The sequence below is a fragment of the Felis catus genome, chromosome B2 (genome assembly GCF_018350175.1).
Source record: "Felis catus isolate Fca126 chromosome B2, F.catus_Fca126_mat1.0, whole genome shotgun sequence".
NCBI lineage: Eukaryota > Metazoa > Chordata > Mammalia > Carnivora > Felidae > Felis > Felis catus.
The window spans coordinates 87,182,383-87,199,157 of NC_058372.1; the positions used below are offsets into that span (position 1 = coordinate 87,182,383).

General features: G+C 35.7%; 1 protein-coding gene across 2 annotated transcripts in view; it reads right to left on the reverse strand.

Annotated features, from left to right (window-relative positions):
* Nucleotides 1-16,775, reverse strand: part of MMS22L (MMS22 like, DNA repair protein) — a 131,059-nt gene that overhangs the window by 83,988 nt on the left and 30,296 nt on the right. For both annotated transcript variants that reach the window (XM_023254186.2, XM_045057863.1), the window contains exons 11-14: nucleotides 16,596-16,658; nucleotides 8,794-8,913; nucleotides 2,805-3,031; nucleotides 422-925 (exon numbers count right to left, since the gene is read on the reverse strand). In XM_023254186.2, coding sequence (XP_023109954.2) covers nucleotides 422-925; nucleotides 2,805-3,031; nucleotides 8,794-8,913; nucleotides 16,596-16,658 — 914 coding nt within the window. The remainder of the gene's footprint in view (nucleotides 1-421; nucleotides 926-2,804; nucleotides 3,032-8,793; nucleotides 8,914-16,595; nucleotides 16,659-16,775) is intronic.

The following is a 16,775-nucleotide window of genomic DNA, read 5'->3' on the forward strand; positions in this document are numbered from 1 at the left end:
TTTTTTTAACGGTACAGGGTGGTCAAACTCTTCTTAAGGGCACAAAATGCAAATGTTTCAGTAGAAGCCACCTTAGATTTGAGCTCATGATCTTGTTTAGACTATCTGAAACATTCCTTTGGATAATACTATTCCTTTAGCAAAGGTAAAAAGGGAAGGAGGGGCAAAGAAGCAGTTCGGGGACTGCACCAGAGCTGCTTGGAGTTTAGTTGTATGTGTTAGTACATAAACTTTCTTTTTAAAGAATTACTGTTCAAAGTAACAGTTTGGAAACTACTTATGCCAACATAGCAGTAAAACCAACTCTTCTCTCTCCATTTGGATTTCATGAGTGTATCGAAAGGAAAATTTTAATATAGAATCAACATAGGTGATGACATAAAATAAATCAATAAATTAGAGTATTTACTGGAAAACGTACCTGATTCTGGCCAGAACAGCTTGTAGAAAGCTCAACACGATCCTAAGTTCAGATTCTTGACAAGCTCGCAGAAGCATACTGAATCCATCATTAAGCAGTTTTTCATGGGAAGGATGCAAGCAATGGCTAGTCTCAAACACTTCTTGAACACCATCAATATAGATGGAAAGAAGGGTCCAGAGAGTCTGTCTTTGTCCCATTTCATCATTCTTAGATACCAAGAATTCTTTTGCTTTCTCTCGAAAAGCACCTGAAAATTTCTCAGCCAAAACACCAATGTCCAGATTTTTCTGGATATACATCAAGAGGAAGGCCACTTGACCTTTCCAAATGAGAGGAGATGTTATAAAGGAAGGCTTGAGGAAATTCAGGAGGCCTAACACATGACCTGCTACATCTTCCACTTCTGCAACAGCTGCTAAGAGTAGAAAAAGGATGAAAAAGTTCTGAAGACCAACTTCAGTTAGTTCTTCCATTCTTTTTTGATGGAATTTAGAATATATTCTGCAAAACAAAACAAAAAAAAAATTACCTTAAAAATTTTCAAATAACAGCTTTTAAAATAACCTTTTAAAATAACAGCTCACTCAATACTCATGACAATCTCATTACTGTAAATTTAGCTAATTCTTCATTATAATGTTGTCATTGTCACTTTTTCTACTTTGAAAATACTCACAGAATACTCATACCTTCAAATTTCTCAGTGAAGCAGCAATCATCTATGAGTGAATTAAAAGGATTCAGTGGTCTTCCCCAAAGGACAGTATAAGTTCTTTTCATATAGTACATGGCTTTTCCTGTTATTTTAGTACTCTTAATCACCTTTCTTTTTAAATTTTTATTGACAAATAAGAAAGTATATCCCCTTTTTTTAAAGTTTATTTATTTTGGGAGAGGGAGAGGGAGAGGGAGAGGGAGAGGGAGAGGGAGGGAGGGAGGGAGGGAGGGAGGGAGAGAGAAAATCCCAGGCAGGCTCCATACTATGAATGTACTGCCTGACACGGGCTCAAATCTACGAACCATGAGATCATGACCTGAGCTGAAAGTAAGAGATGGACACGTAACTGACTGAGCCACCCAGACACCCCAAATATATACTCCTTTAAGTACAATTTGATGTGCTTTAAAGAAATCTTAATGGGGCAATTTTAAAACAATTTTCCTTAAACTCTTTCTCCCTGTACCCCTCACAAAGACCTGCTCTTGCCAGAATTATACCTAAGACAATTCAACGTGCTGGAAAAATTATTTTTACTTATTGATAAAGTAAAATGGTTAGTGTTTAAATGTGCAAGACTCCCCATTTAAAAATCTCTTGTGTTAATATAATTTACTAGTCGAAGTAAAGGATTACTTCATCAATTAAGGGATTAGGATAGGAACAATAGAACTGTTACTGAATAAATTCCAAATATTTGTTTTAAATAAAAGTTCTGAGTATTATGTCTTCCATAAAATGATTTAAGATTCAAAGATAAACTGGCAAACAGAAAAAAAAAAAAACTACTGTTTGAGCCACATAATTTTTGGAGGTTTAACAAAGAAGTTACCATTAAAAAAAAAGTATACACTAAAAAAATTCTACTGTATCACCATCATCTTGCAAGTCATATATGGGAATCAAACAGGAATTTCATTTAGTGGTTCCTGACAAATCCCTACCTAGAACATGAAGGAATTCTTACTCTGCAAGAGCTCCCATTATATAAGCTGAGCAAGTGGTGGGGGGCAGTATATTTTACAAAGAGGGCTAGAAAAAGGGCTAACAGATCAAGGGAAGACAATAAAAATTCATATCTATTTAACAAGCAAAATTCTCAAAAACAAAAACCAGATAAATATGAAAGTTTATTTTACCACACCAGAAATGAAAACTGGGCATTCTTCTCAAATGAGAACACTTGAGTTATTTGGTTCTATCTTCTGGTTAGTTTTCATTCAAGGAAGCAGGACTAATGGGACTGAATTCAAAGAATGCAGAGTTTTACAGACTGACTCTATTACCTGCCAGTGTATGATTTGGAAAGGTTTTCTATTTCTGTAATTTTGAATAAAATTTATGCACTGAATTATATAATAACATTACAATTAATTTTGGCAAAAGAAACAACAGTTCTCTAATATATTTAATATATGGAATTTCAATCTTTAGGACAGATGAGATAAACCAAAATTCTCCCCAAGTTCTAGATACTAGGTTTGTTCCTTACTATAGTAAATTGGCAGGATCAAAAGGCTGCATGCTTTGTTGTCCTGTATACACTAGGGAATACATTTTAAATGTATAAGCCATAAAGACTTCTAAGCACAACTTAAAAAATACAAACAGTAAGTAACACTTCTTCAGAGTGAACGTTCATGACAAATATATGGCACATACCTTCCTTTGACTTGTTTCCAAGGATGAGGGCCATTGTTCTTCATTGCTTTCTTAACAACTTTTGCCAAAATGCAAAGGAAAATGGTGTAACTACTGCTGGATTTATACAGGCCATTATCTTGTTTATCACAACAGCAAGTCTTCACCATTTCTAGCATAGACAAGGGTGACTTAATAATATGTGTAAGGCCTTTCAAAGGAAGCCAAGAGATGCTAAAAGAACTATTCTAAAAGCAAAAAAGAAAAAAAGAATAGAATATAAGTATTAAATCCAAGTAAACAAAAATGGAAATCCCAATTAGCTCACTAAAAGTTTGACTTGCCTTGATCACATAAATTACAAACAGTACTACACATCCTGCCAAAAAAAAAATTCCACAAAAGCAGAGACACCAAGGGCTGTTCAAATTCCTAAAACATCTCCAATATGTCTTTTTAACAGTTGGTCTGTCCAAATTAGGAAACATACAAGATCCATCCATTGCATTTGGTTGCTTTGCTTCTTTAATCTGTTATGTAAGTTTCCCAGAGTTTATGTCATACCATTTATTTTTGTATTAGGTCATTTATTGTGTAGAATTTTCTCCAATCTGGATTTAGCTGCTAGTATCTCCCTAGTGTCATGTAATGTACTCTTTTATCCCCTATTTGTTTTGAAAATCGGTAGCTGTATCTAGAGGATTGATCAGATTCATGCAGGTTGAGTTTTTTGATAAGAATATTCCATTGGTAGTACTGGGCACTTCATGTTGCAATTAGGAAAAGAGACACATTAAATTGTGTCATTCCTTTTGTGACATTAAGATTGAGGGTCTTATCAACCTGATCTGTTAATCTGAGTGATCCCCAAGATTCTCACTGAACAATTTTAGCAGCCATTAATGATCACTGCCCAGAAGCCTTACTTCATCAGATGTACAAAATAGTGATTTTCTAATTCTATCATTACTTCTTAATTAGCTTATTAGAAATTTGGTTATTCTTAAATATAGTTTATATTCTCATTTATAGTTTTCAGAATGATGAGGGTTTGTTTTTTTTTAATTAATGTTTATTTATTCTTGAGAGAGAGACTGAGAGAGCGCGCAAGTGAGTGCATAAGTGGGGGAGGGGCAGAGAGGGAGAGAGACACAGAATCTGAAGCAGGCTCCAGGCTCTGAGCTGTCAGCACAGAGCCCGATGCAGGGCTCAAACTGGCAAGCTGTGAGATCATGACCTGAGCCAAAGTCAGATGCTTAACCAACTGAGCCACCCAGGCGCCCCTGTATTTGATAAGTTTCAATCCACAGCAATCATTATTCTTTCTTATGCTCAAATTTACCCAGAATTGGAGCAATGGGACCTCCTTTTGACATGACTCCATCTTACTTTAATATTTCCTAGCTTTCAGATATGACAAGACACTGTGGACTCATACAGATGTTGTCTCAGAACTAGAATGGGTCATTTTTCCAATCAGCCTGAAATTATGCTTCAGAGAAAGGTGTTTTTCTTATTTTTAATAAGCTCCATTATGTATAAACCCAAACTAGTAATTTACTTGTAAACTTCCCATTTCCATTTTCTATCTCGTTTGAAGGGTTCACTATTTACTCAGGAACTCAAATACTCCAAATCTTCTCTTTTTTTCCACACATAACAGGTAACTAAATCCTATAAACCTACCTTTATAATTTTTATTTTTCAAACATATCCTCTCCTTTCTAAATCCATTGCCCCTATTTTACTCACTCACTGCATTATTAGCATTTATTATTACATTGGACTATTAATATAACACCCAATTTATTTATAGCATTTTCAGAAAACTCTCTCACACACGTACCCAATATGTCACATCCTTGGTTTTCTATGTCTCTGGAATAAATCATAACTCAACCTGCACATTATCTTCAACCCTACATAATCTAGTCACTGACTACCCTATGTTCCTTATCTGCTGTTTCTTCCGATAGTCATATCAGACCTATCCAAAGTATTTAACACGGTAGGAAAAGACCAAGTTGTTGGTTTTTTTTTTTAATTTTAATTTTATTTTTTTTTAATATATGAAATTTATTGTCAAATTGGTTTCCATACAACACCCAGTGCTCATCCCAAAAGGTGCCCTCCTCAATACCCATCACCCACCCTCCCCTCCCTCCCACCCCCCATCAACCCTCAGTTTGTTCTCAGTTTTTAACAGTCTCTTATGCTTTGGCTCTCTCCCACTCTAACCTCTTTTTTTTTTTTTTTCCTTACCCTCCCCCATGGGTTCCTGTTAAGTTTCTCAGGATCCACATAAAAGTGAAACCATATGGTATCTGTCTTTCTCTGTATGGCTTATTTCACTTAGCATCACATTCTCCAGTTCCATCCACGTTGCTACAAAAGGCCATATTTCATTTTTTCTCATTGCCACGTAGTATTCCATTGTGTATATAAACCACAATTTCTTTATCCATTCATCAGTTGATGGACATTTAGGCTCTTTCCATAATTTGGCTATTGTTGAGAGTGCTGCTATGAACATTGGGGTACAAGTGCCCCTATGCATCAGTACTCCTGTATCCCTTGGATAAATTCCTAGCAGGGCTATTGCTGGGTCATAGGGTAGGTCTATTTTTAATTTTCTGAGGAACCTCCACACTGCTTTCCAGAGCGGCTGCACCAATTTGCATTCCCACCAACAGTGCAAGAGGGTTCCCGTTTCTCCACATCCTGTCCAGCATCTATAGTCTCCTGATGTGTTCATTTTGGCCACTCTGACTGGCGTGAGGTGATACCTGAGTGTGGTTTTGATTTGTATTTCCCTGATAAGGAGCGACGCTGAACATCTTTTCATGTGCCTGTTGGCCATCTGGATGTCTTCTTTAGAGAAGTGTCTATTCATGTTTTCTGCCCATTTCTTCACTGGGTTATTTGTTTTTCGGGTGTGGAGTTTGGTGAGCTCTTTATAGATTTTGAATACTAGCCCTTTGTCCGATATGTCATTTGTAAATATCTTTTCCCATTCCGTTGGTTGCCTTCTAGTTTTGTTGGTTGTTTCCTTTGCTGTGCAGAAGCTTTTTATCTTCATAAGGTCCCAGTAATTCACTTTTGCTTTTAATTCCCTTGCCTTTGGGGATGTGTCGAGTAAGAGATTGCTATGGCTGAGGTCAGAGAGGTCTTTTCCTGCTTTCTCCTCTAAGGTTTTGATGGTTTCCTGTCTCACATTCAGGTCCTTTATCCATTTTGAGTTTATTTTTGTGAATGGTGTGAGAAAGTGGTCTAGTTTCAACCTTCTGCATGTTGCTGTCCAGTTCTCCCAGCATCATTTGTTAAAGAGACTGTCTTTTTTCCATTGGATGTTCTTTCCTGCTTTGTCAAAGATGAGTTGGCCGTACGTTTGTGGGTCTAGTTCTGGGGTTTCTATTCTATTCCATTGGTCTATGTGTCTGTTTTTGTGCCAATACCATGCTGTCTTGATGATGACAGCTTTGTAGTAGAGGCTAAAGTCTGGGATTGTGATGCCTCCTGCTTTGGTCTTCTTCTTCAAAATTCCTTTGGCTATTCGGGGCCTTTTGTGGTTCCATATGAATTTTAGGATTGCTTGTTCTAGTTTCGAGAAGAATGCTGGTGCAATTTTGATTGGGATTGCATTGAATGTGTAGATAGCTTTGGGTAGTATTGACATTTTGACAATGTTTGTTCTTCCAATCCATGAGCAGGGAATGTCTTTCCATTTCTTTAAATCTTCTTCAATTACCTTCATAAGCTTTCTATAGTTTTCAGCATACAGATCCTTTACATCTTTGGTTAGATTTATTCCTAGGTATTTTATGCTTCTTGGTGCAATTGTGAATGGGATCAGTTTCTTTATTTGTCTTTCTGTTGCTTCATTGTTAGTGTATAAGAATGCAACTGATTTCTGTACATTGATTTTGTATCCTGCAACTTTGCTGAATTCCTGTATCAGTTCTAGCAGACTTTTGGTGGAGTCTATCGGATTTTCCATGTATAATATCATGTCATCTGCAAAAAGCGAAAGCTTGACTTCATCTTTGCCAATTTTGATGCCTTTGATTTCATTTGTTGTCTGATTGCTGATGCTAGAACTTCCAGCACTATGTTAAACAACAGCGGTGAGAGTGGGCATCCCTGTCGTGTTCCTGATCTCAGGGAAAAAGCTCTCAGTTTTTCCCTGTTGAGGATGATGTTAGCTGTGGGCTTTTCATAAATGGCTTTTATGATCTTTAAGTATGTTCCTTCTATCCCGACTTTCTCAAGGGTTTTTATTAAGAAAGGGTGCTGGATTTTGTCAAAGGCCTTTTCTGCATCGATTGACAGGATCATATGGTTCTTCTCTTTTTTTTTGTTAATGTGATGTATCACGTTGATTGATTTGTGAATGTTGAACCAGCCCTGCATCCCAGGAATGAATCCCACTTGATCATGGTGAATAATTCTTTTTATATGCTGTTGAATTCAATTTGCTAGCATCTTATTGAGAATTTCTGCATTCATATTCATCAGGGATATTGGCCTGTAGTTCTCTTTTTTTACTGGGTCTCTGTCTGGTTTAGGAATCAAAGTAATACTGGCTTCATAGAATGAGTCTGGAAGTTTTCCTTCCCCTCTATTTCTTGGAATAGCTTGAGAAGGATAGGTATTATCTCTGCTTTAAACGTCTGGTAGAACTCCCCTGGGAAGCCATCTGGTCCTGGACTCTTATTTGTTGGGAGATTTTTGATAACCGATTCAATTTCTTCGCTGGTTATGGGTCTGTTCAAGCTTTCTATTTCCTCCTGATTGAGTTTTGGAAGAGTGTGGGTGTTCAGGAATTTGTCCATTTCTTCCAGGTTGTCCAGTTTGTTGGCATATAATTTTTCATAGTATTCCCTGATAATTGTTTGTATCTCTGAGGGATTGGCTGTAATAATTCCACTTTCATTCATGATTTTATCTATTTGGGTCATCTCCCTTTTCTTTTTGAGAAGCCTGGCTAGAGGTTTGTCAATTTTGTTTATTTTTTCAAAAAACTAACTCTTGGTTTCGTTGATCTGCTCTACAGTTTTTTTAGATTCTATATTGTTTATTTCTGCTCTGATCTTTATTATTTCTCTTCTTCTGCTGGGTTTAGGCTGCCTTTGCTGTTCTGCTTCTAGTTCCTTTAGGTGTGCTGTTAGATTTTATATTTGGGATTTTTCTTGTTTCTTGAGATATGCCTGGATTGCAATGTATTTTCCTCTCAGGACTGCCTTCGCTGCGTCCCAAAGCGTTTGGATTGTTGTATTTTCATTTTCGTTTGTTTCCATATATTTTTTAATTTCTTCTCTACTTGCCTGGTTGACCCACTCATTCGTTAGTGGGGTGTTCTTTAACCTCCATGCTTTTGGAGGTTTTCCAGACTTTTTTCTGTGGTTGATTTCAAGCTTCAGAGCATTGTAAGACCAAGTTTTTTATGTGTTCATACATTTGTTCATTATGTTCCTTTCACCTGAACACTCCATTTCTTCTATGCCTGGAAAATTCTACTCATTCTCCAGTTAAAAAATTACAACCTCATAAAGCCTTTCACAAGTCTATACACTGGGTCAGATACTCTGTCCTTGGACATTCCACAGTACTGTAACTTCTTCCCCACAATGTCCACTAACCTATAAGCAACTCAAATGCCAAGACTATGTCTTATTCAGAATAGCATTAACTGTTCAATGTGTTGCTAGTAATCAGTAATTTTTAGAAAACATTTATAAATGAGGATTAAAAAGAAATATCTTTCTGGTGCAATTTTGGTTCCTTTCCTTACTCTCAGTCTTTATAGAAAAGAGACAAAATGTTCCATTCCCTTATGTCAATGCTCTATAAACAATGCTTATGAAAGATAAAACAATATTTTTGAGCTACTTGGAAAAATTAATTTTTGAAGAAAAATCTGTAACTTTTCATAATTAAACCATAAAAATATTCCTCAAATATGTACAAATTCTTCAAATTCCTGGAACACATTCATATTTTATTTACTCACCAGGTTCTTACTATAATATTCCCATAGAATGGTGACAATTACAATGTTTGGCTCCCAGAAATCACAAAGCGTCAAACAACAGTGCAGATGCATTCGTAATTGTTCTTCTGGTATACCATCCTAAAAAATAAAATGAAATTGTGGGAAAGTAAATGGGCTCTGGTACCATGAATATTATTGCTTGATACGCACTGGATAACCTGCTTTTATCTATCTATCTATCTATCTATCTATCTATTTATTTATTTTTTACTGTTTATTTTTGAGAGAGACAGAGCATGAGTGTCAGAGGGGCAGAGAGAGAGGGAGACAGATTCTGAAGGAGGCTCCAGGATCTGAGCTGTCAGCACAGAGTCCAATGAGGGGCTTGAACCCACGAACAGTGAGATCATGACCTGAGCAGAAGTCAGACACTCAACTGACTGAGCTACCCACGCACCCCTGGATAACCTGCTTTTGAAAAGAATATGAATACATATCACCAAATCATACCCACTCTCATCTTCAGACCAGAGGTCTAAATCAGGATAGGCTATACTTCTAAAAATTTGCTTTATGTATTCAGATAATAGAAATTACATAACTCAAAGTGACTTTTAACACAATTATTTAAAAATTAAAGGTGTTTGTGATGGAGTGATTATAATAAGGGGGTATATATAATCTGAATTGCTTAAGGAGGAAAGTTTGGACATGGAGGAAGACAGAAAATGCAAAAGATCCAATAGTGGTGAGCAGAATGAAAATGAAAAGAAAAATGAAAAAATGTAAAGCATAACCCTGGAAAATGTGTGAAATAAGTAAAAGAATCTCTGCTTAGATGTGAGGATATTAAGAAACTTATAGGACAGGGTGATTACATGCATTAATGTTGGGGTTGCTAATAAAAGTAACATATAGGTATAAAAAAAAGTGATCTCAGTGCTAAAACATTCAAAGAATAAAGGGAACCAAACATGAGCAGATTTTTTTGGTAAGACATTAACTCTTAATTAGTAATCCTTTAGAATACACTCAAGCTTCAAGTCCTCCAGGAAACTTACTAACTTCCATACTAACAGTGACCCTTCTTTATGCTCCACAACCTCCTATGCACACCTGCATCATAGCACTTACCTTCTTAAATTTACGTTTGTCTGCTTTCAAGTGTGTGTGAACTCTCTGAGAATTAGGATAATTTCCCCTGGGTCTAGCACACTGCCTGGTTTGCCAAACAAACTCGATAAATATTTCATGAATAAAACTAAGATCTAGGTTCTTGTGCCTCTTTTTACCAAGTAGCTGTATGGCTTAGGGAAAGATACTTAGCTTCTCTAATAGACAACTAAGCTCATTTAAACAAAGAAGGGAAGTTTCTGTCCATCATTAATATTCTTTTGATTTTATTATGAAAATATTAAGCAAGACCTAGGCTCATTCCTGTGGCATACTACTCATATAAATTAAAGCATACTAAGTTCAATATACTTCAAGGATTTATGACTCCAAAACCAATTATAAATACCATTCTATGCCTCTTTCCAAAACAGAAGGGAAAAGAAATGAACATTTAATGCACACTGGATTTGATCAAGATTGCTCTTGGTGACCAGACCAAGATTTGAATAAAATTTGAGGCCAGAACCCATGTTCTTTACACTGTGCCCAACCAAGAAGAAATTAAATATGGTGTATTCTGAGAGATTTTTTTATTTATTTTTTTAAAAGAATGGAGATAAATTTCCCTTCTTTTCCCTGCTAGCGGCTACAGATTATAATGAAAAAGAAAATACCATTTTCTCCAGTTTTGACAGGATTGGGTAATCAGTCAGTTGAGTAGGACTTAAAAATTTTGTTTAGCTTATAATTAATTACAGCTAGTATTTGTTATAAAATACATTTTCATTTCCTGTATATTCATTTGTTTTGAGCTATTTACCCTTAGTTTAAAAAAATTTTTTTTAATGTTTATTTATTTTTGAGAGAAACAAGAGATGAGGGAGGGGCAGAGAGAGAGGCAGACAGATTCTGAAGCAGGCTCCAGGCTCTGAGGTGTCAGCACAGAACCCAACACAGAACCCAACATGGCTCGAACCCACGGACCATGAGATCACGACCTGAAGTCGGATGTTTAACAGGATGCTTAACCTGAGCCACCCAGGCACTCCTCCCTTAGTTTTTTCTTAAAAATTCCCTTCAAAAATGTGTGTGTGCACATCAGCTGAATTAAGAAAGGATTTGCCTAACTTCAAGTCCAGATAATCAAAGAGATATAAATACAAAATAGGAGAAAAGAAGCAAAGAGATATCTTAGCTCAAATTCATAACGAGAAAACAGAAGATGAAATACAGTGAAGAGTACTGGAAAACTCCTGTGTATATTAATTTCTTCCCACCTTACATTTTCCATCACACACTTACTGGAAAGGAAAAAAAAAAGAAAACACAAACAAAAATATGGAAATTTGAGATGCTTTCCACAAGTATCATCAAAATAGATCTAGAAACCAAAAACGATTAAACACATAGCAGCAAAAAAGTTTTAAAATAGAAATAATGGCAAAAATAGTTTTATTCAGAATCCAACCAAGTCAAATGCTTTGAGAGAGCACACTGTGAGTAAAACATGTAAGAAGACTCAAATCCCAGCTTTGACACTTCTTAGTTACCTATATGAACATGGACAAACTCCTTAACCCTATCAGGCCCTGCCATAAACATTAAGTGGAAGAATGTACATTAAGTGCTAAGTACAGTGCTTGCATAGGGATGGCTGTCACTGTGTTGTCTCCAAGAGAGATATATTTTTTTAGGCCAAACTATGATCAAATAATAAATGCAACAGGATCTCAGTATCATACCTTACGCTGATATATTTCATTTCTGTGAGTGCTAAGGTCGAACTCTACCTAAACCAAGAGGTTTGAATAATTACATCTAAATCCATGCCCTCTGAATAAAGAGTTTTAAACAAACCAGGTCTTTGGGCCTCTTTTCTACACAGGCTTACACCTGCCTGTTTGAATCCCAGAGGCTATGCTACTCAGCTTCTGCATTTTTCACAAGACCTATGGATGCTCTGTAAGTCTCTTCTCTGTTGTGTGAGTATGTATAAACTATTCAATGAGAAGGCTACCCCAGAATATTCCATAGTGTCTGCTTTTGATCTCATGATTCCATAGTGCCTGCTTTAGTCCTTTTATTTTTTATAACTTTTTTTTTTAACTTTTATGTATTATTTTTGAGATAGAACACACAAGACGGGGAAGGCGGGGGAGAGAGAGAGGGAGAGAGAGAGAGAGAAGGAGACGCAAGTGCGCACGTGCGTGCACACACAAACACAGAATCTGAAGCAAACTCCAGGCTCTGAGCTGTCAGGATAGAGCCCGATGCGGGGCTTGAACCCACAAACCAGGAGATCATGACATGAGCTGAAGTCGGAAGCTTAACCAACTGAACCACCCAGGTGCCCCTCTGCTTTAGTCCTTTTATAAAGAATGTCTTCCCATCTTTATTTTGAAATATCAAATTTAGGCATCTTAAATTTGGGTATATACCATACATGATAGTCTTCTACTGAACTAAAAATGAAAACAATTATCTTTTATAGCCAGCATACATGAAAAGATGCTCAATATCACTGATCATTAGGGAAATGCAAATCAGAACTACAATGAAGTATCACCTCACACCTGTCAGAATGGCTAAAACCAACAACACAAGCAACAATAAGTGTTGGTGAGGATATAGAGTAAAAGGAACCCTCTTACACCATTGGTGGGAATGTAATCTGGTGCAGCCACTCTGTAAAACAGTATGGAGGCTCCTTAAAAATTTAAATACAGAATCACCATATGATCTAGTAACTGAGCTACTCGGTATTTACCCAAAGAATATGAAAATACTTATTTGAAAGGATATATGCAGCCCTATGTTTGTAGCAGCATTATTTACAATAGCCAAATTACATACACAGTCCAAGTGTCCATCGATAGATGAATAAAGATACACACACACATACACGCACACTGGAATACTACTCAGCCACAAGAAAAGAATGAAATCTTGCTATTTGCAATACATGGATGGAGCTAGAGAGTATAATTACAAGCAAAATAAGCCAGTCAGAGAGAGAGAGAAATACCATAGGATTTCACTCATATATGAAATTTAAAAAACAGAACAAACAAGGAGAAAAAAAAAGACAAGCCAAAAACCAGACTTTAACTATAGAGAACAAATAGTTGGTTACCAGAGGGCAGGTGAATGGGTGGATGGTAAAATAGGTAAAGGGGATTAAGAGTACACTTACCATGATGAGCTTATCAGTAATATATGGAATTGGTGAATCACTATATTGTACATCTGAAACTAATATAACACTATTTTAACTATACTGGAATTTAAAAAAAAAAATTTACTCTTGGGGCACTTGGGTGGCTCAGTCAGTTAAGCACCCGACTCTTGGCTTTGGTTTGGGTCATGATCTCATGGTTCATGAGTTCCAGCCCCGTGTCAGGCTCCAAGCTGGCAGTGTGGAGCCTGCTTGGGATTCTCTCTCTGTGCCTCTCTCTCTCTCCCTCTCTCAAAATAAGTAAACGTTTAAAAAAAAAAAAAAATTACTCTTAGTTGTTTTTGTTTTTAATAAAAATGGCAATTTAACAATTGAGGGCTCATTTTTTAACGAATAACCTAACTAGAAGAAGTCATCAGAAGAATAAAATTTATTTGCAACCTAAATAATAACTATTAGTCTGCCTGCATGATTCAATGTATTTTTAGGATTAAAGAAAGTTGAAATTCAATATCCCAGTCAAGACCCTTCTGTCCAAGAAACATAATGATTTTGAATTAGTTACTAGGGGGCGCCTGGGTGGTTCACTCGATTAAGTGTCCAACTTTGGCTCAGGTCATGATCTCGCGGTTTGTGAGTTCAAGCCCCGCACTGGGCTCTGTGCTGACAGCTCAGAGCCTAGAGCCTGCTTCAGATTCTGTGTATGTCTGTCTCTCTCTGCCCCTCCCCTGCTCGTACTCTGTCTCTGTCTCTCTTAAAAATAAGCATTAAAAAAATTACAAATAAATGAATAGAAATAAATTAACTATTAGAAGATTACTGCCCCATATAAGTGAGATCTAATTACATTCTGAGTTGTTTTTAGCCTTGGACTCTTCAGGTTCCTTAGCAAATAAAAATATTAGACTTGTTTTGGATATCTTTTTATACCCTTCAAGAAACTTTAGTAGAAAATTGTCTCTAGGATGTCAAAAAATGAGGCTTTAAAAAACAGGTAGTATAAAACTCAAAATCTTCCTCTTCATTTGAATACAATAATGCCGTTTTAAAGGTAGAACAAATGTTTACTGTCAGCATACACAAATATTAAATAGTACTGCCTCCAAAAAATGGTTAAGGTAAATACTTAACTACTCAATCATACCAACAGAAGCAAAGTTAAACAATAAATGTTCTCTTCACCTATAAAGCTCAATGTCTGTTTCTAGAAAATCCTTTCTGGCTAGAAAAAGATTTGGAACATTATTTGCTTAATTACAACTACAGTGGCATGCCTACGGATTATATTTGACGACTGCTCTACACGAGGAATGTATGTTTTTTAAATACTGCAAATGGACTCTTTCACTGTTGGAGATAAAGTCAAAGCACACGGGCATGGGCAGATTTTAATTTACCTCAATGGGGGAAAACAGATATAATCAAACAGATAGTTCTATCTGAACATATTATTTATTTTTTATGACCACCTACTGCACCCACAAAATTGATTTCAAGAACTCCAGCAAGTAGTACTAAACTACTTATAAAATCTAATTTGATACAATCAAGGCATGACAAAATTGAAAGATCACTAGAGAAAATGGACTACTTCTTTCTAAATATTATAATGGCTTCTCTCACGGGAAAAATTACTTTGACTTTATGTTACATCTAAATTACCAGAGAAAGTTTCTTGGAGTCACTAGACTATTTCTATTTCTAGGGTGCCTGACTTCCCACAGTTTGCCCAGGACTTCCCTGGTTTTAGCACTGATCCCAATTCTGGGAAACCACAAGCCAGGCAATTCCTGATGGGCATACTACTTACTTCTAAGAACTACGTATTTATCATCAAAATAAGTTCAGCTAACACCATTAACATACTAGCTATATTGTAAAGATATATTATGCAGTGTCAGATAACTTTTATTACATTATGAGTAAGACACTTCAAAGTTTTTTTTTTCAACTCAATGAGTTTCCTTCATTTAAAATCAAAATTATAATGAGTCATAAACACAAGAAAAAAAGAATTAATTTTCAAGCAACTAAAAAGGGTCTGAGGAGGGTTTTCAATCTCTTAGTCAAAAAGCAAACTTCTTAGTCAAAAAACAATGGAACAGAGATGATGATAAATTCTTTCTCCTGTTTGTCCTAGACCATTATGAGTGTATGGGTATCCATATGACCCTTAGAACCTAAGAAATACTCTGTAATTTAAAACCTACCTGAATAAACCATAAATTCATACGTTAGAGCTGAAAGGAAGTTTAAGAGGTTTTAAAGCTGTGTTAAGGCATTAAGACTGGATCAACAGCTAACATAATTAACAATGACCACTTTTTAGTGATCCCCTACGTTCTTGAAGTAAAAAAAAAAATGTATATAAGACACTTTCTGAATTACTAAATCAGTATGTCCTCAAAAAGAACGAAGGAGAAAGCCAACTGAAATGACACAGAAAAAAATTAAAATAAAAACTTTTATAATGGTTGAGGTTATAGTTCTTTTGTTTTTCATACAACTATGTATGCACAAGTCTTTGGAATTCTAGTCTAGAATTTTTACTCATTAATTGGAAGACTCATATTATAAACTAAATGTACTTATTGTATGCTTTACCTAAAAAAATTAAGAGTTAATATAGATAAAATGGAAAAGAAAATTTGACACTATTTATATGATTTTCAAAGATATGGCTACAAAACAAATGTGCGTGTATTCATAAGTATGAATGAGTGTGCATGTACATACATATGATACATATATCAATCCTGTACTATATTTCTTGTTTATTCCTCTTCAAGATTTTAACAATCTTCATATCCTAACAGAAAAGTAATCTACTACCCAAATTTAAAAATATTCTTTACTAAAATTTCCCCTTAAATTCTTACATAAATAACTTATACTACAAAACTTTAGAGAACTACAATACAGTATGTTTAAAGATGTGATGAATAGCACATTTAAAACTATTTTAAAAGGAGGTCAAATCTGACCTCTGGGCCATGAAGCACCACATTAGCGGCTCTGCAGAAAGAAAAATGATAACGTAGGAAATGAGGGCTCAGAAACTAGGACCTTATCAGTTAGAGTAGGATTCGCGCCTGTAAGACAAATTGCTCAGCAAGGCAAGTCACCCTCCTGCTGTGATGAGGATACAGCCGAATTTCCAATGCCACTATCTCCCTCATCGTGTCTCTAGACCCGATACCATACAGTCAAGGAATGGCGTACAGTTTTGAAACATCCACTACTTATCCTGAATACATTTTGTCAAAGTCACCGGCTAGGATAATTTTATTTGTCCTTCAACTGGCAACTCAGTGTTAGAAATAAAAATCTTCAAAGGATACTCATTCATAGGAACTATCTTATGTTGTCCCTTCATTAACAAAGAATGATGATTCCACCTCAGGTTTTTAATAAGTAAACAGAGTTTGTTATTTAAATCATTTTAAGAGTTTTCTCAGTTCTTAAAAAATAAAATCTGTAACATTAGAAATTTAGCAAAGCCCACAAATTGTCTCATTTGAAAGCATACCTGAACACCGATGGACTTTTTTAGCAGTTCTTCTACAAAATTCCAATTTGATTCCATTTGTCTCTAGAAAGGGAGAATATTGCAGCAAAATTATTGCTCTTAATTATGCATTGAAATTATAGTATAGCAGGCTAGTAGTGAAGTACAAATATCTTCTCTAACATCAGACATCATTACAAC